The 21,381-nt window shown below is 40.6% G+C and overlaps 1 protein-coding gene across 2 annotated transcripts in view; it reads right to left on the bottom strand.

Moving 5' to 3' along the window:
* Positions 1-21,381, bottom strand: part of LOC126198872 (protein AF-9) — a 104,742-nt gene that overhangs the window by 20,079 nt on the left and 63,282 nt on the right. For both annotated transcript variants that reach the window (XM_049935473.1, XM_049935474.1), the window contains 2 exons: positions 13,562-14,599; positions 10,603-11,235 (listed from right to left, as the gene is read on the bottom strand). In XM_049935473.1, coding sequence (XP_049791430.1) covers positions 10,603-11,235; positions 13,562-14,599 — 1,671 coding nt within the window. The remainder of the gene's footprint in view (positions 1-10,602; positions 11,236-13,561; positions 14,600-21,381) is intronic.

Below are 21,381 nucleotides of genomic sequence, written 5' to 3'. Positions count from 1 at the left end.
GATATTTTTTGACACTTATACAAAGTTAAATGGCTTTAACAATTTCCTAATTTCACTGAAAACTTTGAGTGAACCAATAATTCTTTCCTAAACTGTATAACTATAGCAGAACAATTTTCAAATAAATTATCTGGTTAAATTATAGCACTGATTATTTATGGTGAATACATGGAGTAAAAACAAAAACAAATAACACGAGATAAGTGAAGACACTGTGTAGTAGATAAAGTCAACAAAAAGTTTGTGAATAATTTTGTATTAAGGAAAGTAACTACTGCAGTGGATACTGAAGCTACACACAAAATTCTATGAGAGATTTTTGCATGTGACGACCTTTGCTCTCAAAGCTATAAGAGCAGGCTAAAGGGTGTTGTGACTCGCCGATCTTTCAAAGTGCCGCCACGCAGTTACGCGCGTCCTCTACATGCGGCGCTGTCTGCCAGCCATGCAGCAGCCGCGCCACCTAAGCGGCCAGCCAGCCAGCGGCCGCTAGACTTGGACTCAGTGCGGATTTGACTGTTACAGTGTACACACGTCTTACTTTGTTTACTTGATCTGTGACTTACATGTATTGTGTCGTCCAAGAAATATATTTGTTCAACTTTTTTTTTTATTTTTTTTTTTTTTTTATCGTTGACCCACAGGTTTCCCTGGCTATTTTAGAGCAACTATTGCAAGGTCTCATTGAACATCTGCGATTCATGATTTCGTTACGGCATCCAATGCGGGGCGTCTCTCATCGTCTCTACCTCCTTTACCTCCTTAAGACGAGACGGCGGAAGAATGGTCTGATTACGAAAAACGTCTTCAACAGCACTTCTTGGCATTTCATGTCGCGGACGACCAAACATGTAAGTCTCTGTTCCTTTCATGGGTTTCACCTCAAATGTATCGGTTGTTGTCGCAATTGGCTTCTTTGAAAGATCCTGCGTCTTTGTCCTTTGCTGAAATGTGCTCACTTCTGTCTGTTTATTTTCAAAAGCATACGCATGTGGTAGCCACTCGTGTTGCCTTTTAAACAACCGAATCAATCCTATCGCGCTTGGGCTGCTGAATTTCGCGGCCTCTGTAGAAAGTGTCAATTTGTTACTGAAGGTCACAAAGAATCCTACGCCGATTCCATGGTACGTGATTCTATTATCCGATCGGTGCCCGACAAAGAAGTTAGGCAACGTGCCCTTCAGTTGGCAAATCCGACTCTAGATGAAGTCCTATCTATCGCTCAGTTTTTTGAAATTTCTCGCGCCGCTGGAGTGCAAATAGAGGCATGGGGCGACGTTGGGGAAATACAACCTCTGTGCGACATTGACGAAGCGTGTGGCGTGTCCCCGACGGCTGACGTGGCCGCAGTACGCTCCCAAGCGCAGCCTCGGCCTAACCGTAAACAAACCTCTAAGAAACTGCAGCAAAACCCACGGCAACTTCCTCCATGTCCGCAGTGTTTTACGGAACATTCACGGGAGGATTGTCCCCAACGTTGGGCCGTGTGTTACAAATGCAAAAAGAAGGGTCATGTGTTATCCGTTTGCAAATCCGACCGCATACCTGACATTCATGAACATGACGTTGATTCTGTTTCTGTGTTGTCTGTCAATGGTACTTCTTCCCTTTCAGGGAAGTTATTCCTCACTGTCCAAGTCCTTGGTCGGGATGTTCGCATGCAGGTGATACTGGTTCTGCTGCCACTATCATCAATTCTCAGACGTATCATCAGTTGGGTTCTCCAATCCTATCACCTGTCACTAGGCAATTACGGACGTAGAATAAACAGAAGATCTCTCTCTTGGGACAATTTAATGCTGAGGTATCTTACAAATCCGTCGTTTGCACTGTTCCCGTATTTGTAGTCGACCATAGTAACGTGGAGAATCTTTTTCGTTTCGATGTCTTTCGCGTTTTTGGGTTCTCCATAGATGACTCTGTCAATATTGTCTCTGATGCTATTCCTTATGCTCACCTGGATTCCTTGTAGACGACATTTTCGTCCCCTTTTTTCCCGTGCAAACGACTTTGAAGCTCATATCACGCTCAAACCTACTGCTCGGTCTAAGTTTTTTCGGGCTCAGACCATTCCTGTGGCCCTTCGTGATCGGGTCAAACGAGAGCTGGATCGTCTCACTGCTTCAGGGGTCTTGCTCCCTGTCACTTCCAGTGAGTGGTCCTCTCCGATGAGTGCGTATTAATGGTTAATCTTAACCAGACGTACGCAAACATCGCAGTACCCACATCCTGCGACACCTCACTTTAGTGAATACTAACCCTTATGCAGAGATGGCAGTAGACCTTTTGTGTTGGCCATCATGCCGGTGTGGGCGTGGAGGGGCTCCACCTCTTAAAAAAATGGTCCTCTCCTGTCGTTGTCGTTGCTAAGTCCAATGGTGATATTCGTCTCTGTGGCAATTTCAAAGCCACTGTAAGTGCTCAATGCCTCATCGACTCTTACCATGTGCACCGACCTGAAGAATTGTTCACTGAACTTGCTGGAGGCCAGTATTTTTCTAAACTTGACCTGTCAGAAGCTTATCATCAACTTCCTCTTGACTCTGCTTCCTGGCAGTTTCTGGTCCTTAACACGCCTTTCGGCCTCTATCAATACCAACGATTGCCATTCGGGGTTGCCAGCACCCCTGCTCCCTTTCAGCGATTCTATATATATACATATTTAAAGACAAAGGGTTTGGGCAGAGATGTCAGTTGAGGCGGAAGTGAAGAGGCAAAGATATATATAGGGGGGGAAACATTCCACGTGGGACAAATATATGTAAAAACAAAGATGATGTGAATTACCGAACGAAAGTGCTGGCAGGTCGATAGACACACAAACAAACACAAACACACATACAAAATTCAAGCTTTCGCAACAAACTGTTGCCTCATCAGGAAAGAGGGGAGGAGAGGGAAAGACGAAAGGATGTGGGTTTTAAGGGAGAGGGTAAGGAGTCATTCCAATCCCGGGAGCGGAAAGACTTACCTTAGGGGGAAAAAAGGACAGGTATACACTCGCACACACGCACATATCCATCCACACATATACAGACACAAGCAGACATATTTAAAGACAAAGGGTTTGGGCAGAGATGTCAGTTGAGGCGGAAGTGAAGAGGCAAAGATGATGTTGAATGACAGGTGTAAAACCTGTCCCATGCACCCTCCCACCACCACCTACTCCAGTCCTGTAACCCGGAAGGTGTACACGATCAAAGGCAGAGCCACATGTGAAAGCACCCACGTGATTTACCAACTGACCTGCCTACACTGTGATGCATTCTATGTGGGAATGACCAGCAACAAACTGTCCATTCGCATGAATGGACACAGGCAGACAGTGTTTGTTGGTAATGAGGATCACCCTGTGGCTAAACATGCCTTGGTGCACGGCCAGCACATCTTGGCACAGTGTTACAGTGTCCGGGTTATCTGGATACTTCCCACCAACACCAACCTATCCGAACTCCGGAGATGGGAACTTGCTCTTCAATATATCCTCTCTTCCCGTTACCCACCAGGCCTCAATCTCCGCTAATTCAAGTTGCCGCCACTCATAACTCACCTGTCATTCAACATCATCTTTGCCTCTTCACTTCCGCCTCGACTGACATCTCTGCCCAAACCCTTTGTCTTTAAATATGTCTGCTTGTGTCTGTATATGTGTGGATGGATATGTGCGTGTGTGGGAGTGTATACCTGTCCTTTTTTCCCCCTAAGGTAAGTCTTTCCGCTCCCGGGATTGGAATGACTCCTTACCGTCTCCCTTAAAACCCACATCCTTTCGTCTTTCCCCCTCTTTCCTGATGAGGCAACAGTTTGTTGCGAAAGCTTGAATTTTGTGTGTGTGTTTATGTTTGTTTGTGTGTCTATCGACCTGCCAGCGCTTTCGTTCGGTAAGTCACATCATCTTTGTTTTATATATATATATATATATATATATATATATATATATATATATATATATATATATATATATATATATATATATATATATATATATATATTTTTTTTTTTCTAAAAACAAAGATGATGTGACTTACCAAACGAAAGCGCTGGCACGTCGATAGACACACAAACAAACACACAAAATTCAAGCTTTCGCAACAAACTGTTGCCTCATCAGGAAAGAGGGGAGGAGAGGGAAAGACGAAAGGATGTGTTTTTTAAGGGAGAGGGTAAGGAGTCATTCCAATCCCGGGAGCGGAAAGACTTAACCTTAGGGGGAAAAAAGGACGGGTATACACTCGTACACACACACATATCCATCCACACATATACACACACAAGCAGACATCTCACAAGCAGACATATTTAAAGACAACCAACTGCTCCACCAAGTACAACACCCAAAAAAAGTGACATTTTGGAAGACGGAGAAAAACACATCGGTAGTTTTCACTGGGGGCGCCCTGACATGCTGTACGTTACTTCACAGAGAGAGGACCAATGCCCGACAACTATTATGCTGCATGACATCAACCACCACAACATTCCTGTTGACCCAGTCAACTGCAGATGATTACAGTTGATCTGTGGAACAAAGCCCATCAATTTATTCTGGACAAGGTCCATCTCCCACATGCCATAGCTGTTCCCTATTATTGTACAGAGCTAGTAGCCACTCACCTAGCTGCCGAATTCAGGGAAACTGCATGAGATGACCACCTATGGAGGTGATGCTGCCACATGCCATAGACAGACAACCTATCCAGCCACTAGTAGATTCAGGGGATTCTTTTTCCGTAATGTTGAATGGTTATCATTGGCAGCCAATGAAGACACTGTTCCATGATACAAAAGCAGTTGTGCTGAAAATTTCATGAGGAAAATACATCCAATCAACAGGACCATGTACTGTAAGAATAAATATCAACAACAGAATGCAGCCTTTCAAATCTGTCATTTTATCAGAATGTAACCGTTATAAGCAATCACAGACTGTGGAAGATTAAAGGACCTTGGAAGATTAAAGGACTGTGGACGATCAGAGCTTCAGATTGACAAAACTAGTACAACAAGCACACATGACAAAGACAGCACTGAGTGATTGTTTGCTGTTGATCACATAGTTAGCTTACAATCTTCAATAATACGAGTTCTAGTCATCAGAAAAAATGCTCAATTAAACTGTGGAGCTTTTCTGTCAAGATGCTCAGTTAAACTGTGAAGCTTTATTGATTGCAAAAAGCTTCTCACGCCCACAAAAGAAATCTACATGTCACCAACAGTTATAAGCACTGTAGGTTGGTTGGTTTAAAAGGGAGGGGGAAGAGGGCGGGGGTAGGGGAAGGGATCAAACTGTGAGGTCATCGGTCTCAGCACTGTAGGTGGTCAAGGAGAACTTTTGGATGACTACTGTCATGAACAGCTACAACTAATTCCTATACCAGTCTCGGAGGGCAGCTTAGTCTCAACAACAAAGAATTGTGCTTTGCTACACATATACACACAAGGGGTGATGCTATAATTTATAGGATCTTATCTGGTTAAGGAAAAAAATTGAGAGAGTATGAGATTTTCTGTTATTTTACAGGTATGAATCTAAAAAATAACACCATTTGATTAACAGGAAAATCCTGCACTAGCTTGATGAACAAATGAACAAGTGCACACTGTTGTGTGTTTTAGTAAAATTGAGTAGAAGGGTCATTTTGAGAATTAGAACTAGCTTTATTTTGCAAATGAAAGAAAAACAGCCCTCGGTCACTACTTTTAACGAATTATCCGGGTTTCAACACTGCTAGGAGTGTCTTCCTCAGAATTTAAATCAAAGAATGGTCTATAACATGTTATAGACCATTCTTTGATTTAAATTCTGAGAAAAAAATTAGCTTTATTTTGTATGAAGGTCTATTATGGAACACAGTATTTTACAGCTGTTCTATTCATTTGGCTGAAGTATTCTTAATGGGCTTCGTGTGGCGACAAGAGCTGTAGTGCTGTGCTTGGTCATTGCAAGTGCAGCAAAGTGACTGCTGTGCCATATGTAGCTCCAAGGAATATCAACAACTCAAACATGATATATTGCAACAATGTCAACATACATAGAATCTTTTTGTAATAGCATTTTGTTTAGTTGGAGGAATGTCAGAATCTGAACTGAATGTCACCCCAACATAAAGAAACACAGAAATGACTAACTTCTTGCTTGATTCATAGTCAAAGTATAATAAATTCTTATTGTAATTCCAAGTTGTTGGAATACTGATTTACTAGACGTTGGCATCAAATCAAGATCTAAGAGGATTTCATTTAGTCAAGAGTTCAATGACTACTACAGAGCACACGTGTAGACTATAAGTAACACGTATAATGTCAATTTTAGTACAATGTTTTCAAATCAGGAATGGACAAAAGACAGAACTCTGTATCAACACTGGAGATCATCCACCAATTAGTTAGTATTTGCATATGGTACCACCAGCTGAAAGACAAATAATACAGGAGTGAGTGGAGAAGGTGCTGCAAAGATGACATCACTAAATCTTCAAACATATGATGGACAGTCTGCTTCAATACCTTAAATGGATGACGTGTCTTTGCTATCTGGATGACATATTCATTTTTTCAAAGACAGTTAAAGAAAACCCAAGCCACTTGGAAATGTGCTGACCTGTATTCAGACTGCATCCCAGAAACTGCCATTTTTTCACACAAGAAATAAAAATCTTGGAGCAACTAGGGAATGGCGATGGAGTCTGGCCCGATACAGAGAAAATAAGAGCAGTCACTCATTTTCGGTTCCTCAGCACACTCGTGATACGAGAAGTTTTTTTGGAATGTTCTGGCACTACCGGTGATTCATACAGGACTTCTGAACCAAGGCATGTCCCCTACAAGAACTACTGCAGGGAGCCACCAAATTTTCCTGGGACAAGGCACATGAATGATCTGGCCTTGTCCCTAAGGAGGTGCTAAATTATTCTTCATTTTCTAGCATTTTATGATGAGAATGCTGAGACACAATTTCATACACATGCTACCAGTTTTAGAAGAGGGGCAGCTCTAATACAAATTCAGGAAGGCGCTGAAAATTTGACAGTTTATGCTTCCTGAGTACTCTCCAAGTCCAAGACGAATTACCCCACAACGGAGAAAGAGTGCCTTGCAGTTCTGGCTGTATTTATTTGGCAAACCAAACACCACTGTGACAGACCAACATTCTATCTGTTGGCTGACTAGCCTGAAGAATCTGTTGGGTTGACAGGTGACATGGCTACTGAGCCTTAGCAGCATGACATCAGAGTGATACACAAAAGCAGATGCAAACAGAAGGATGTCAATGGCATTTCACGGAATCTTTTGGCAGAACGCAGCAGTGTGGACGAAATCTCAGTCATTGCTACATTAAATGACATTGTTTCTGAATAGTGGAAAGTCCAGCACTGCTGAAAACCACAGAAGTCTTGAAGGAGGAGGAATGGATCAAAAGGAAAATGGAGCATTGTATAGAAGGAACTATGATCCAATTGGGCATGAATGGCTGCTTTTCATCCCGGCTCATCTACAGCCACCTATACTGAAGTTTTTCCATGATGCTCCAACACCTGGTTACCTGGGATTCATGAAGACTGTACCTGGAATCAGAAGTAGGTATAACTAGCCACATCTCTACTGATCTGTTACGACACTATGCGAGTCACTGTAAGGAATGCCAAAGACAGAAGCACAGACTGCAATTACCTCCAGGTCATCTGGTACCAATCCTGCTTGCAACACCATTCCACCGAACTAGAACTGACTTTTTATAGAGGTTTCCGAAATCGACAAATGGGAAGAAATGGATAATACTCTGCACTGAATACTTCATTTGCTATGCTATCACTGAAGCTGTGCCGACTATTGAAACTAAGGAAATTGCGCAGTTCCTTGTAGAAGAAATAATTTTTGAAACATGGAGGACCCCATGTGCTGATATATGACTTGGAAAAGTTTTCCAGCCAAAAGTAGCAGAAGAGGTAATTTATGGTCGCAACATCATCTACAGGATGACGACTGCCTACCTCATCTGCAGATGAATGTCCTCACAGAACTTTAACAAGACAGTAGCAAACATTCTCTCAATGTGCACTGATTTCAACCAGTTAGACTGAGATACAATATTGCCCGTTGTGATATTTAAATAGAATACAGTAAAATAAGACACTACAGGCTTCTCAACATTCTTCCTGCATCAGCAGCGAAGCTGAAATGACAAAGGATATTTTTTTTTCCATTTCAGATGGATGATACTCAGCATGACTACACGAAACACTTCATCACCAGAACTGAAGCAGGAAACTGGCTTGCATATGGACTCTGCATGGCTTGCATATGGACCCTGCACACCCAGGAGAAAGACTGAGCTCCACAATACCAAGCACCAACCAATGACATACAAGCCAGAAGAACTAATTTGGATTCTTACATCTGTATGGTAAGTAGGGCTACCAGGAATGTTACCAAAGAGCTACTTTGGGTTGTATCATAGCCTTCATAACTTGTCAGATGTCACATTATAAGGTCGAGGATTATGACTGCTCGTCAAGAAGACAAAAGTATATAGACATCATCCATGTCATCCTTATGTAGCCCTACTATGGCCCAGAAGTGCAGATCAACAATGGGAAGTTAAAGGAAACTGAAGACCCACTAGATAATTGCGAAGCTTCAATGGGAGGGGCTACCTTCAATGCTTATAACAGTGAAGAGGATGTAACAATATCACCAGAAAATGAGAATCCGTCATTCCTGCCATACAGAAGACCATTAACAACACCTAAATCCATGATGCTGTAGCTGGAGCCAATGAGGATTTCTGAAATGGTGGGTCACTGTTTCCCCAGGAGAGGGAGCAATGCTGCGAGCTATGATGCACACAGGTGGCGTAGTGGTGTGTGTAGCGGGGATTGCCATTTCAAAACTGACCACTAGCAATAATTTGTTATTTAGTATTTATCGTTTCTGGAATTTCTTGAAATACCTTACGTTAGTAGATTCTGGGAAACTTGATGTTTGTATAAGTACTAGCATTATGGAATAGTTGGTGTTTGCATAAATAGCTGCACATTCTGTCCAGGAGTTCATCTCTGTTGTGGCTATATGATGGTGTACCGGCCGCTGTGGCCAAGCGGTTCTAGGTGCTTCAGTCCGGAACCACGCGACTGCTACAGTCGCAAGTTCGAATCCTGCCTCGAGCATGGATGCGTGTGATGTCCTTAGATTAGTTAGGTTTAAGTAGTTCTAAGTTCTAGGGGACTGATGATCTCACATGTTAAGTCCCATAGTGCTCAGAGCCATTTGAACCATTTGTATGATGGTGTCACTAATAAACATGCTTTCAGTTCCAAGTCCTACGGATTTCTGAGTTGGGATATTAGTGATGTACCATGATCCACAAAGTATTTCTCCCAGAACTGAATACAAAAATTCAACATGGTGTGTCTACCAGCAGGTGTGAAATTATGCTTAGTCATTTTCCGGTTTTTTAGTCAAGTTCAGTGGCATGCTCATAGTTGATACAAAGCAGCCTCAGATCAGAATGTGGAGCCATTAACTAACTGGTACCAGGGTTTAATAAAAGAGATGGAAAGTTCTAACTGAAACAAAAAAAATACATTTGTTTATGAAGAAAATTGAAGCTTGGTGCTTTTATGTAACTTTTTGACCTATTGAGATTTTGTCGTAGTAGAGAGTATCAGTAGGAGTTGCTGGGAACCAGCTGGAGGAAGTGTAGTGATTCTCAATGGCTATATTTCCCAATCCTTTGGTCAGATCTCAGAATCATTCTGAAGGCAGTCAGACAGCTATAGTGTATTAATAATTGGTTCTGGAACAGTGACAAAGTCAACCCCGTCTCACATTGCAAAGCAAAGCAGGTGTCTCTAATTTAGACTGATTTTATAACTGTAGCAGTGATATGAATTTCTCCAGGTCCACCAATACACATTCTGGTAGTTAGTCTTTGCCAATAAATGCTTTGGTAGTTTGTATTTGGAGTAATACGTCATATAATAGTTCTTGATCGCCAAGAGCATGTGGATTTTGGTTGTAAGACTTTGCATGACACCACGAACTCCTTGAGGACATGATGGAAGAATGTTTTGCCATGTCTACTTATTAAAAGATACATCTGTCATCAACCTGAAGATTGTTTTGAACAATAATGTGGTTTACTTGGAATGGTGCTATGAGAAGCAGTATGCCCTCAATTTCCCCCGACATTTGAACTGCCTTACCCTACCAATTATAGGGAGATCTTCAGGTTAGTGTGGACTTCCAAACATGGCACAGCTCAGCACTTTTCACATTAACAAACACTGTCAAAGGCGAAATAAATGATAACAGATAGACAAAAATCCTTGGACTGACAAAGGGCTGAACCCACATCTTTGGGTACATAATATGGCACTTAACCACTGAATCATTGAGCAACAGGTCTAATTATTTTAAACTCTGAATAATTAAATTTTCCTAATTTTTTTCCTGACATGCACAACTGTACTATACAGAAGCAAAATCTTACTGTTATTTTACTTACTGTTTTACAAGAAAAGCTACGTGTTGTTACGTCACACAAAACGAATGGATTAGTATATCATGAAGTGTCGATTTTTTATACTTTGTTATATATACCTGCACAACTTTCTGAAGCTCAGCATTGTCTTCAAGGGTCATTATCTTTCGTTGGAGGTCACGCAGTTGAGAGACATACTCCGCTGTAAGAACACGTTCACTAGACTGTGTTTCTGGAGACACTATTTTGTCTTCAGGTGTGACACGAGGCTCAGGTTCTGGCGAATCCTGTCTTGGTAATTTCGGAGGTGGGGGTTGTGAAGTCTCTTCTGCAGTTGAAGCACTTGTGCTACTATGCCTTTTGCGCTTACGTTCTTTGCCCTCTTTTGGTTGCTTATCTTTTGCTTTTTTTGCAGCAGAGCGCTCACCCTTCTCCTTTGTGGCACGGTTTGAACCTGATTTTGCTGTAATAGCAGGGTCAGTTACTGCAGGAGAACTCTGTTTTGGTGAACCCGAGGATGGTGAGCTCTGGTGTGGAGGAGGTGGTGGAGGTGGCGGCGGAGGAGGTGGTGGTGGTGCAGCTACAACTTGCCGAGGTGGTGGTAAGACATCTTCTACCTCAGACAGATCAGATAAGGAGTCATTGCCCTCCATTTCTTGTATCAATGCATTCAATGGGCGCTTTGATGGAGCTGGCTGGGACGATGCAGTGTGATTCTGGACCTCAGCTTCTCCACTGTAGTTGTTGTTCCACTATGAAATAAAAAGACAACAATGTTAATTTCTTAAGTCAAATAAAAAATGTTTATTAAGTAACATGTAAAAGAAAGGATTTGATAAAGTTGAGAACCCTTTTAGGCAAAAGATTTTCTCCAAATGACAATGATCTTTGTTTTAACAGTCCTAAGTTTTGATCTGATGATTGCAGGGCCAAAGTGCCATAAGACATTTAAATGTATTAAGCAATTCATAAAGATTTATTCATACACAAGTCCCTCCCCTTCCCCACACACACTGAGGGGTTACAGGGGGGGGGGGGGGGGGGGAGAAGAGAATGGAGGTGAGTTAACAGTTTCCTGTAGTTGCAGGATGATTGCTGGAACTGTTTATAACAGCATGGAATAAGAGATTCAACATGCTCTTCTAAAGGTAACAATATGAAGGGCAGTCAAACAAAAATCGAACACCAGCCACACTGAGACCATGAAACGGTTCCGTTCAAAAGTAATCAGCAAACGTGTTAAGATATTTATCCCACTAGAGACGAAATTAGCAACTCCTGTTTCGTAGAATGCAGTCAGCTGCTGATGGATCCACAACCACAACCATTCTTGCACTTCCTCGTCTGACTGAAACCTACGTCCACGCATGTCTTTCTTCAGGTTGCTAAAGATAAGAAAATCACATGTTGACAGATCCAAGCTGTATGAAGGATGTTGCAGAATTTCTCAAACAAATCACTGAAGCACAGCCTTTGTCCAATTGGCAGTGCAGGGGCGGGCTTTATCGTGCAACAGGATGATTCCACTCAACAATGTTCCTGGGAGTTTCGACTTCAAGGCATGTCGCAATTTCTGCAAAATGTCTCCATAGTGTTGCACATTGATTGTGGTTCCATGCTCAAGGAACTCAATGAGAAGAGGGGCAGAGGAGGTCATCATGACCCAACTTCTGAGAACAACTTTGGATTTCTTTGGCAGGACAGAAGTAGGATGTTTCCACCACTGACTTTGAAATTTGCCCTCAAGGTGTCGGATGGAACCATGCTGTTGCACAAAAATGACTGCCCCCACACAGCCAATTGGATGAAGGCTATGCTTCAGCATTTGGTTGGGAAACACAGCAAAATCCTCCATACAGCACGGATCTATCACCATGTGATTCTTACATCTTCGGTGACCTGAAAAATGACATGCACAGACTTCAGTTTCAGTCAAACAAGGAAGTGCAAGAATGAATGTAATTGTGGATCTGTCTGCAGCCAATGCGTTCTATCAAATAGGAATTGATTGTCTCATCTCACAGAGGGCTAAATGTCTTAACGCATGTGGTGATTACTTTTGAATGGAAACATTCCATGGTCACGCAGTGACAGGTATTTGGTTTTCATTTGACTACCCCCTTACGCAATCAGTCAAATTCAGACTAATCCAAGCACTACACTCCTAAACAAATGACAGCACTCGTGGGTAAGTTGTTTCAATATGTTGCAATGAGTCTCAGTCAAAATCACAGCTAGCTTCAACTTACTGCTGTGATTAGTTGCATAGTTATTGTAGTCAAAATGGAACCATGTGAGGGAAACTCATCTCTGTAACTAAAGAAGTCTGCTGTAACTGAAGTAGATGTTAAGCCAATGGACCTGCAAAATGGAACTGTGTGACAAACGAAGTATTATGTGACATTCGTCAGCAACAATGAGTTACAAACTATGAGTTGACTACATGATTAAGGAGAACTGGTACATGACTTAGCAGGAAATTGCTGGCAGATGTGAAATATCACAACAGGGTTAACATTATCACAGAAGATCAGAGCTCAGTGATTTGTATGGTTGTTCTTGCCTAAAATAAAAGCAACTGAAAGTGAAGATTTTTCTCAACAACACTGTGACTTTGAATGAAGCATGAGTTCACCTTGATAAAACTTTAAAGAAATACAATCAGCAGTGCGAACCTTGCGACATCTTAATGAAATTTGTTTATCATAGGCAAACGTATATCCAATCATCTGACTACTATGATGAAAAATGAAAACGGTGTAATTAAAGAGTAAATCCTATGGAATTTTTCTGTGTATCACTTAATAATCCGGTAAACACTTATAGTGTCCATACATCAGCATATTTTGCGATGGAACCAGAACATGAATTCACACATTTTTCTTGCGAATGATATACCAATATCAAATGGCATATGTTCAACAAGATGAGCAACTAGCACATACAAACTGTGACACCAATCAAACAGTTAGACAGCAATAAAGAACATTTTCAAATCAACTACACTAGCGTGTTATAATCTTGGGAGAAAATCAAAACAAAAGATGATGATGCAGTATAGTAAAACTTAAAACATACCGTCTTAGATGATGTGTTCTCTGGTGAAGGACTGCTGGAATCTTGTTTGGGACTGCTAGAATCCTGTTTTATAACATCAACAGCTGTTTCTGGCTGATTCTGTGTCACTACTTCAGTCTTTTCACGTTCTTTTACTTCACTTTTTCTCTCTTTTTGTTTTTCTCTGTCTCTGTCTTTTGTGCTCTTATCTTTTTTCTTGTGCTTGTGCCTTTTCTCCTTATCATTACTTTCACTGTGCTTTGACTTTTCTCTTTCCTTCTCCTTTTCTCCTGATGGTTTACTAACAAGGTCTTTGGTAGGAATATGTTCTTTGTCCTTCTTCTTTGTATCTGTGGCCTCTTTTTCCTTGTGTTCTTTCTGCACCTTATCAGTTGATGACTTTTCACTACTTCCCTTACTGGCAGACTCATGTTTATTGGAATGTTTCTCCTTCTTTGGTTTTTCATCACGATTTTTCTTGTCCTTCTTTTTCTTTTCTGATTTGTTACTTTCTGTTGCTGATTTGGCATCTGATTTTGATTTTGTTTCTTCTACTGCTAAAGATGACGGCTTTTTTAGAGTTGTGTCATCTTTTAAACTCTTATGAGATGAAGAGGATGATTTTGTTGCTGCAGGTGCTGCACCAGGTATTTTTGGTGGTGTACTTGATGATGAGGAAGAGGGCTGCTTTTGAGAACCAGGAACTTGAGCAGGGTGGGATGAGGATTTTGAAGATGGTGATGAAGGTGGAGGAACTTTTGGTGACGTGTGATGGGATTTGCTACCATCTTTCCGATCTTTTCCTTCTTTCTTTTCCTTGTCCTTATCCTTATCCTTTTCCTTACTGCCTCGACTTTCCGATGAATGTTTTCCAGATTTTGAATGATGTGGTAGTTGTTTTCCACCTGTTGAACCCGGAACAGTTTTGGAACTTGGTGATATTTTGGGTGATGGAGCACTAGATGATGACTTTTTGGTCCCATCTGGAGAAACTTTACTGGAACTGGGTTTAATAGGATCTCCAAAAATATTGGAAAACTTCTCAGGGGGACGCAGATCCTGAAAACAAATTCAGAATGCATTATTGGATTAATCCGTTAGGGAAGAAAAACACACAGACAAAATTCACAGTGTAATACTGAAATCAAATTTTACTACTACAAGTGGCTACTTCTGTGTATGTAAACATTCCAATACAGAGAGTTTATGATGTGAGGAAAAACATGAATGCACAAGGGAAAAGTCTTATTATTATATTTTAAGAAATAAAATTTCTACAAAAATTTAGTGAGTGCATATTTGACTAAATTTAAGAATTGTCACCAATTAATTCTCAGTTAGCCATTCAATCTTGACATGGATAAAAAGTGAGTTATTTATTAGTTGAAAACAATGTCTGAAACAATGTTGTACATAACATATAGAGAAAGAAATGCTGGTGATATACAAATGATAAATAACTATAGAGGAAACCATTAAAATAACAGTTCAATGTGTTTCATGTACAGTGTTTCATTTAATTTTCCAGGAACGATAGTGCCCAAGTTGAGTATAGTGACCTGTTAACTTCATCAAAATCGAGGGAGTGGAGATTTGGCCCAGCAGGCAAAGAGAAAAGGAGGAGGGATGGGGATTTGTTGTGGCCTTGTCAAAAGTATACCAATATCTGCTTGCTATGATACAGGAAACCTACAGAAACTAGAAACATCTGATGTAGAAACGTTAGCCTATCAAGACACAATAAACTTCATAAGTTTTGAAAACAACCAGAACACATCTTTTACACAATTTGAAAAAAAATCACCTACAGAAATGTGGAAAAGCAAAACCTCATCTGGATGGGATGAAACAAACGCCTCTGCAATAAAGGGTGTGTCTGATATCATTGCACTACCACTGTCGATTATTATACACCAGTCTTTTGAGGTGGGATGTTCTCCAAATGTGTTGAAATATGCTGAGCTAAAATCATTTCTCAAAAGTGGATCAACAGAAGATATGGGAAATTACTATCTTATCTCTCTTCTTCCAGTCTTGTGTAGAGTATTTGAAAACACTGAAGCAAAACAAAATCTAAATTTCTTACTGTAAATGGCACAATTTTCAAAAACCAATTTGGATCGCAACAAGGGAAATGCACTGTCAATACCATCAATAAGTTTACTCAAAAGATATGCTCCACATTAAATAAGATTAAGAAGCTCATGGGAGGTGACAAATGTATTTGATTCAGTGAGCTGCTCCATACTTATCTGCAAATTACAGATGTACAGACCCAGGGACATTACTTTACAATGGTTCAACTGTAACTTAACAGACAGGAAACAGAGTAATTGTAGTTCCAAATTCAAGCAATTACTCTACAAAATAGAAAACAATTTCCCAAGGACTCCTACAATGTTTGATAGTGGATCCCTATCTGTTCCTTTCCTACACAAATGGTCTACCACTTGCTATAGATGTTCATTTAGCTTTATCTGCTGATGATACATCAGTTCTAATTGAAAACAAGATGTCTGAATGAATTCCAGAAAGTGTCAAAAATACATCAGAAAATCATGAATCTTAGTTCCAGCAAAACTGTTAAAACTAAATGTTACTAAAACCAAAAGTATGCAATTTGAAACCAAATCATTAGAATGGGGTGAAATAAAAATAAATTGCAATGATCAAGGTATCATAGAAGCAAACCACACAGAGTTCTTAGGCAAAATCTTGATAAAGATTTAAACTGAGAGGTACACATTGACAACTCAGAATGAAAACTGAGTAGTTTAGTTTTTGCAATATGTATTTTATCATGTGCCACAAACACAGACGCCAGAAAAATAGTCTATCACTGCTACTTTGAGTCGGTTATTTCTTATGGGATATTCTTCTGGGGAAATTCAGCAATTCTGATGGGAAAATTTTGTTGTCGTATTGAATAATTTATTGAGCACAGTTTCGCAGTTTGGAAAAGAGAATCACATAATTACTTTTTGAGTATGAAAACTACAGGAAGTATCTGTGCAGTTGTATCTTAGAAATGTATACAAAATAGTGTCAACTTTCTTATTTCTCCAAAAAATGTTCTTATTGTAAAATGTGACATTTACAGTAAAATGTGACACGTCTCCTTTACATGAAAGCAAATTGTTTGAAAACTGTTCATAACAAGATTAATTAATCACATTTCACATCTATACTTTAGTGTGCCTTAATCACCATTCCATCTTGCTTGGTCACCCACTCCCTTTTACCACTGAGCCTGATAAGGAAAGGAAAGCGCACACATTTGTAAGTGCAACACCTCTTGTTTGTCATAAAATCTTGAAAATACAGGAGAAAAATAGTAACCATACACTTCAGTTTTATATCTGCGAAACATCTCCATTATCATGTGGACTGATGTATGGAGTACATCATGGAACAGTAAGTGCTTTTTTTTCTTTTTTTTCAATATTACAAGCTAAAAATTGGAGTATAAAACCCATTAATATCAAATCCCCGAAAATTATGATAAACAACTTTCATGGTGTAGTTTAATACATTTAAACTACACAAAAAGCACATCTAATTAAACGAGAGTGGAAGTACTGAATTAGCATGATTATTAAATCACAGAAAAGAAATGAGAAAGAATTAATATATATCTACAAAAAATAATGTTTCTTGGGAATTCAAAATTACATATCATACACAGCAGCATTAGTAAATGGTAACTGTGGACACTTCACATGTTCCCAGGTTACTCCACAGATGGAAAAAAATGACCTGGTCTCCATAACTGTTTTGACCTAAGTAGAAACTTGGCAGTAACCATGTATACTCATGTCTAGAAACTTATGAGTGCTCAAGATTTGGTGGCATAACAACTACAGCATTTTGAGATATTTTTTATTGCAGACTGAAGACTTTCACTGTTATTATATGTAAACCAATTACTTCTGTAGTATTAGTAGCTTGAGTAAAATGATATGATGGAGACACACATGCTAAAACTACACCACTATTAGCAGAAGCATACATATACACATATAAAACAAGACTGACATTCAAAAAATTGCAAATTAAAAGCGACACAAGTGAATGATTAATCACAAAAATACTTTGGGAGTAAAGGAGACCACTCACAAAAAACCAGAAGCACCAAGTTGTTGACAGGCATAAACAAAAGAAAAAGACAGAACTTGCTAGTTTTTGCAGTACATTTCTTTTTCCTTTCGAGCTAGAGAGCAAATACAGGCACACACACGTATGTATGTATGTGTGTAGACACGTTCACACCTGTTCCCCAACATGGAGGATGCACAATGCCAGAAGTACAGTTTGGCAGATGGACTAAGGTAAGGTGGGAGTTGTGTTGGGTAGTGTGGGTAGAGGGAGAGAAAGGCAGGAGACAGGAAGAGGGGCTGGGGATGAGTAACTAGTGGCTTGCCCACTCGTGGACGACACATCTCCAATGACGCCAACTCCCTTGCTCAGTATGCCAAATGTCTCCTGAGGGCCTTCACAGACAGGAACTAACCTCCAAACCCAGTCTACAAAAAGATTATTACAGGCCACATCTTTGCACACCCTAATCCTCCTATCACCCCCAAAAATCAGCTAAAAAGGAACACCCGTCATCTCCAAATATCAACCTGGACTGGAAAGCTGAACCATATCCTTTGTCAGGTTTTTGATATTCTAACATCATGCCCTGAAATGAGGGATACCTGACCCAAGATCCTTCCTACACTTCCTAACATGGTGTTCTGCCATCCACCCACACTATATAACATCCTAGTCCATTCCTACTCCACGTACTTTGCCACTGGAATCATATCCCTGTGGAAGACCCAGATGTACGACCTGTCCAATCCACCCGTTTATCCTACCCCACCAGTGGACAGGCCGTCTGTGAAGGCAGCCATATTATATACTAGTTCTGTTCCAATCACTGTGCAGCAGTCCACCAGAATGAATGGCCACCACCAAACTGTGCCCAGGAACTAGACAGACCATCCAGTGGCAAATCCCCAAACCACCTTCCCTACCCTCTGGCTCCTACTCTTGTAACTGCCCCCGGTGTAAAACCTGTCCCATGCTTCCTCCCACCACCACTTACTCCAGTCCTGTAACCCGGAAGGTGTACACGGTCAAAGGCAGAGCCACGTGTGAAAGCACCCACGTGATTTACCAACTGACCTACCTACACTGTGAAGCTTTCTATGTGGGAATGACCAGCAACAAACTGTCCATTCGCATGAATGGACACAGGCAGACAGTGTTTGTTGGTAATGAGGATCACCCTGTGGCTAAACATGCCTTGGTGCACGGCCAGCACATCTTGGCACAGTGTTACAGTGTCCGGGTTATCTGGATACTTCCCACTAACACCAACCTGTCAGAACTCCGGAGATGGGAACTTGCCCTTCAGTATGTCCTCTCTTCTCGTTATCCACCAGGTCTCAATCTCCGCTAATTTCAATTCGCCGCCGCTCATACCTCACCTGTCTTTCAACAACATCTTTGCCTCTGTACTTCTGCCTCGACTGACATCTCTGCCCAAACTCTTTGCCTTTACGTATGTCTGCTTGTGTCTGTGTATGTGCGGATGGATATGTGTGTGTGTGCGCGCGAGTGTATACCTGTCCTTTTTTCCCCCTAAGGTAAGTCTTTCCGCTCCCGGGATTGGAATGACTCCTTACCCTCTCCCTTAAAACCCACATCCTTCTGTCTTTCCCTCTACTTCACTCTTTCCTGATGAAGCAACCGTTCGTTGCGAAAGCTTGAATTTCGTGTGTATGTTTGTGTGTCTATCGACCTGCCAACACTTTCGTTTGGTAAGTCACATCATCTTTGTTTTTATATAGCTCAAGAAAGGATGAAGGATGTACACTTTATCCAGCTCATGACTATATGGGCCTCCATACTATCCAGCCTACTTAGCTAATATCATAATGACAACTTTCAATGATATAATGAGAATCAATTTATTCTACACTATGTACTTTTCCAAAGATTTTGCAAGCAGGCACCAGCTTGAATGCTGTGTGGGCTTTCAACATGTTTTGTGCTTCTTGTTAGCATTTTAGCCGAGATGTTGAGTTTCAGAAAGGCACAACAAATTTTTGGCCAGAAGGCCTTCTTCTGAAATAGACAAAACACACACACACACACACACACACACACACACACACACACACACACACGTAAACATAGCTCACACGCACATGACCACTCTCTCCGCTTGCCGAGGCCATCCTGGATTTTCCATTGATTTTGTGCATCTAGCACATCTGGAGTCACCACTGTGAGGTACATACTGTACTGTTAATACTGAATATATTACCAGACCCATTCTTCAACAAGCGATACTTAGGAATTCTCTTCCAGCACTCACAAACGACAATAAACACACATAGAGAGCAGCTCTGTTGGCTACCCTCTGTCCTTTGTTTCTTCAGTTGCATATCAGATGTCCTAAGTGCATGTGTTATTAAATTGTTGTTTAGTGTGGTGTTTCAAATAAAGAATCTGAAATGTGTAAAAAAGAAAAAAAAACTTGCAGTGACTGTGAATCAGAAACTATGTGTAGCATGTGAGAGGATTCAGGGGGAGCAGCCAAAATTATTATACTCGAGTTACAGGTAGGAAAAAGTACTGTTGGGACTGGAAGAAAACTCGAACAGAAATTAAAATATGGTGTGCTCCCTAGTGGACGTGGAATGATAGTAAGAAAGACAATATTGAAAGGTAAGCATACAGAAGTTGAGGCAGCTTTATTTTTGTGGCATGAACATTTAAGAGTAAAAGGTTTGCTCATTACCTGGTTGATATTGCAGGAAAAAGCATTGCAATTTCAGTAGCAAACAGAAGATGAAGGCTCAGAATTTACTGTCAGTGACGGATGGTTGGATTTGGAAAAGTGGGAAAAAAGATTTGGTGTTTGCCAGATTTATCATTGGTGGAGAAGCTTTATCTGCTGACAAAGAGGTTATGACATTATTTAAATATTATCTTTCGAAGTTAATTGATGAGGAAGGCATTTCTGGTGAACAGTTGTACAATTGTGATAAGAGTCGTTTAAATTAAAAGATATTCCCTACGAAAATGCTTGCTGCTACGGCACCCAGATACAAGAAAAATAAGGAATGAGTTACCAATGGGATTAAAGCTGGCAACTATGTGCTTAGGCCCTCATTAATGGGGAAATAATGGAAGATGTACTGGTCTGTGAGGTTGTCTACATACAGGATGTCACAGAATGGATGGCAAATGATGAAGCTGATGAACTAAATGACAATGATATTGTGGAAATGGTGACACAGAGGGAAGTAATACAAAAAGAGGAGGCAAACTGAGATCACAGGAGAAATCTCGTCGCACATTCACAGCAGCGCTGCAATTTATTAATGAGCAGGAGTAATGAATGCCAGCTGATACCATCTGTTTGCATAAATGGAGATATATTGTGGCTGCATGGAAGAGGGCTTAAGGAGGGAAACAACCATTAACAAAGACTTTTTTAAAACCTCAAATCTGTAAGTCTCATCTTTTTTGTTAAGCCTGGCTTTTGACATGTTTAATCACACGTTCATACTTTATAATGTATTCTGTTTGATATTCCCTTTAATAATCTTTAAGAGTGCAGTATGTGTATAAAAAACACTATAAGAAGTCACGAAATGCTAATAAAATAGAGTTTTGGTATAAAAAAGGAGTGTTTTGAATGGCTAGGCTGGAGTCAGAAGAGAGAATTTACAGAACTCCAGCCTATTCAGCTTGACCTGCCATATTAGACCACATAGTCATGAATCTATTATAGTCCAAAAGCTAGCAAGTTTCCTGTCTTTTTCGTGTGTGTCTGTCTA

This window comes from Schistocerca nitens, chromosome 8, assembly GCF_023898315.1.
Source record: "Schistocerca nitens isolate TAMUIC-IGC-003100 chromosome 8, iqSchNite1.1, whole genome shotgun sequence".
NCBI lineage: Eukaryota > Metazoa > Arthropoda > Insecta > Orthoptera > Acrididae > Schistocerca > Schistocerca nitens.
Note: the sequence above shows the minus strand (reverse complement) of the source record. Positions and strands in the feature narration are given on the sequence as shown.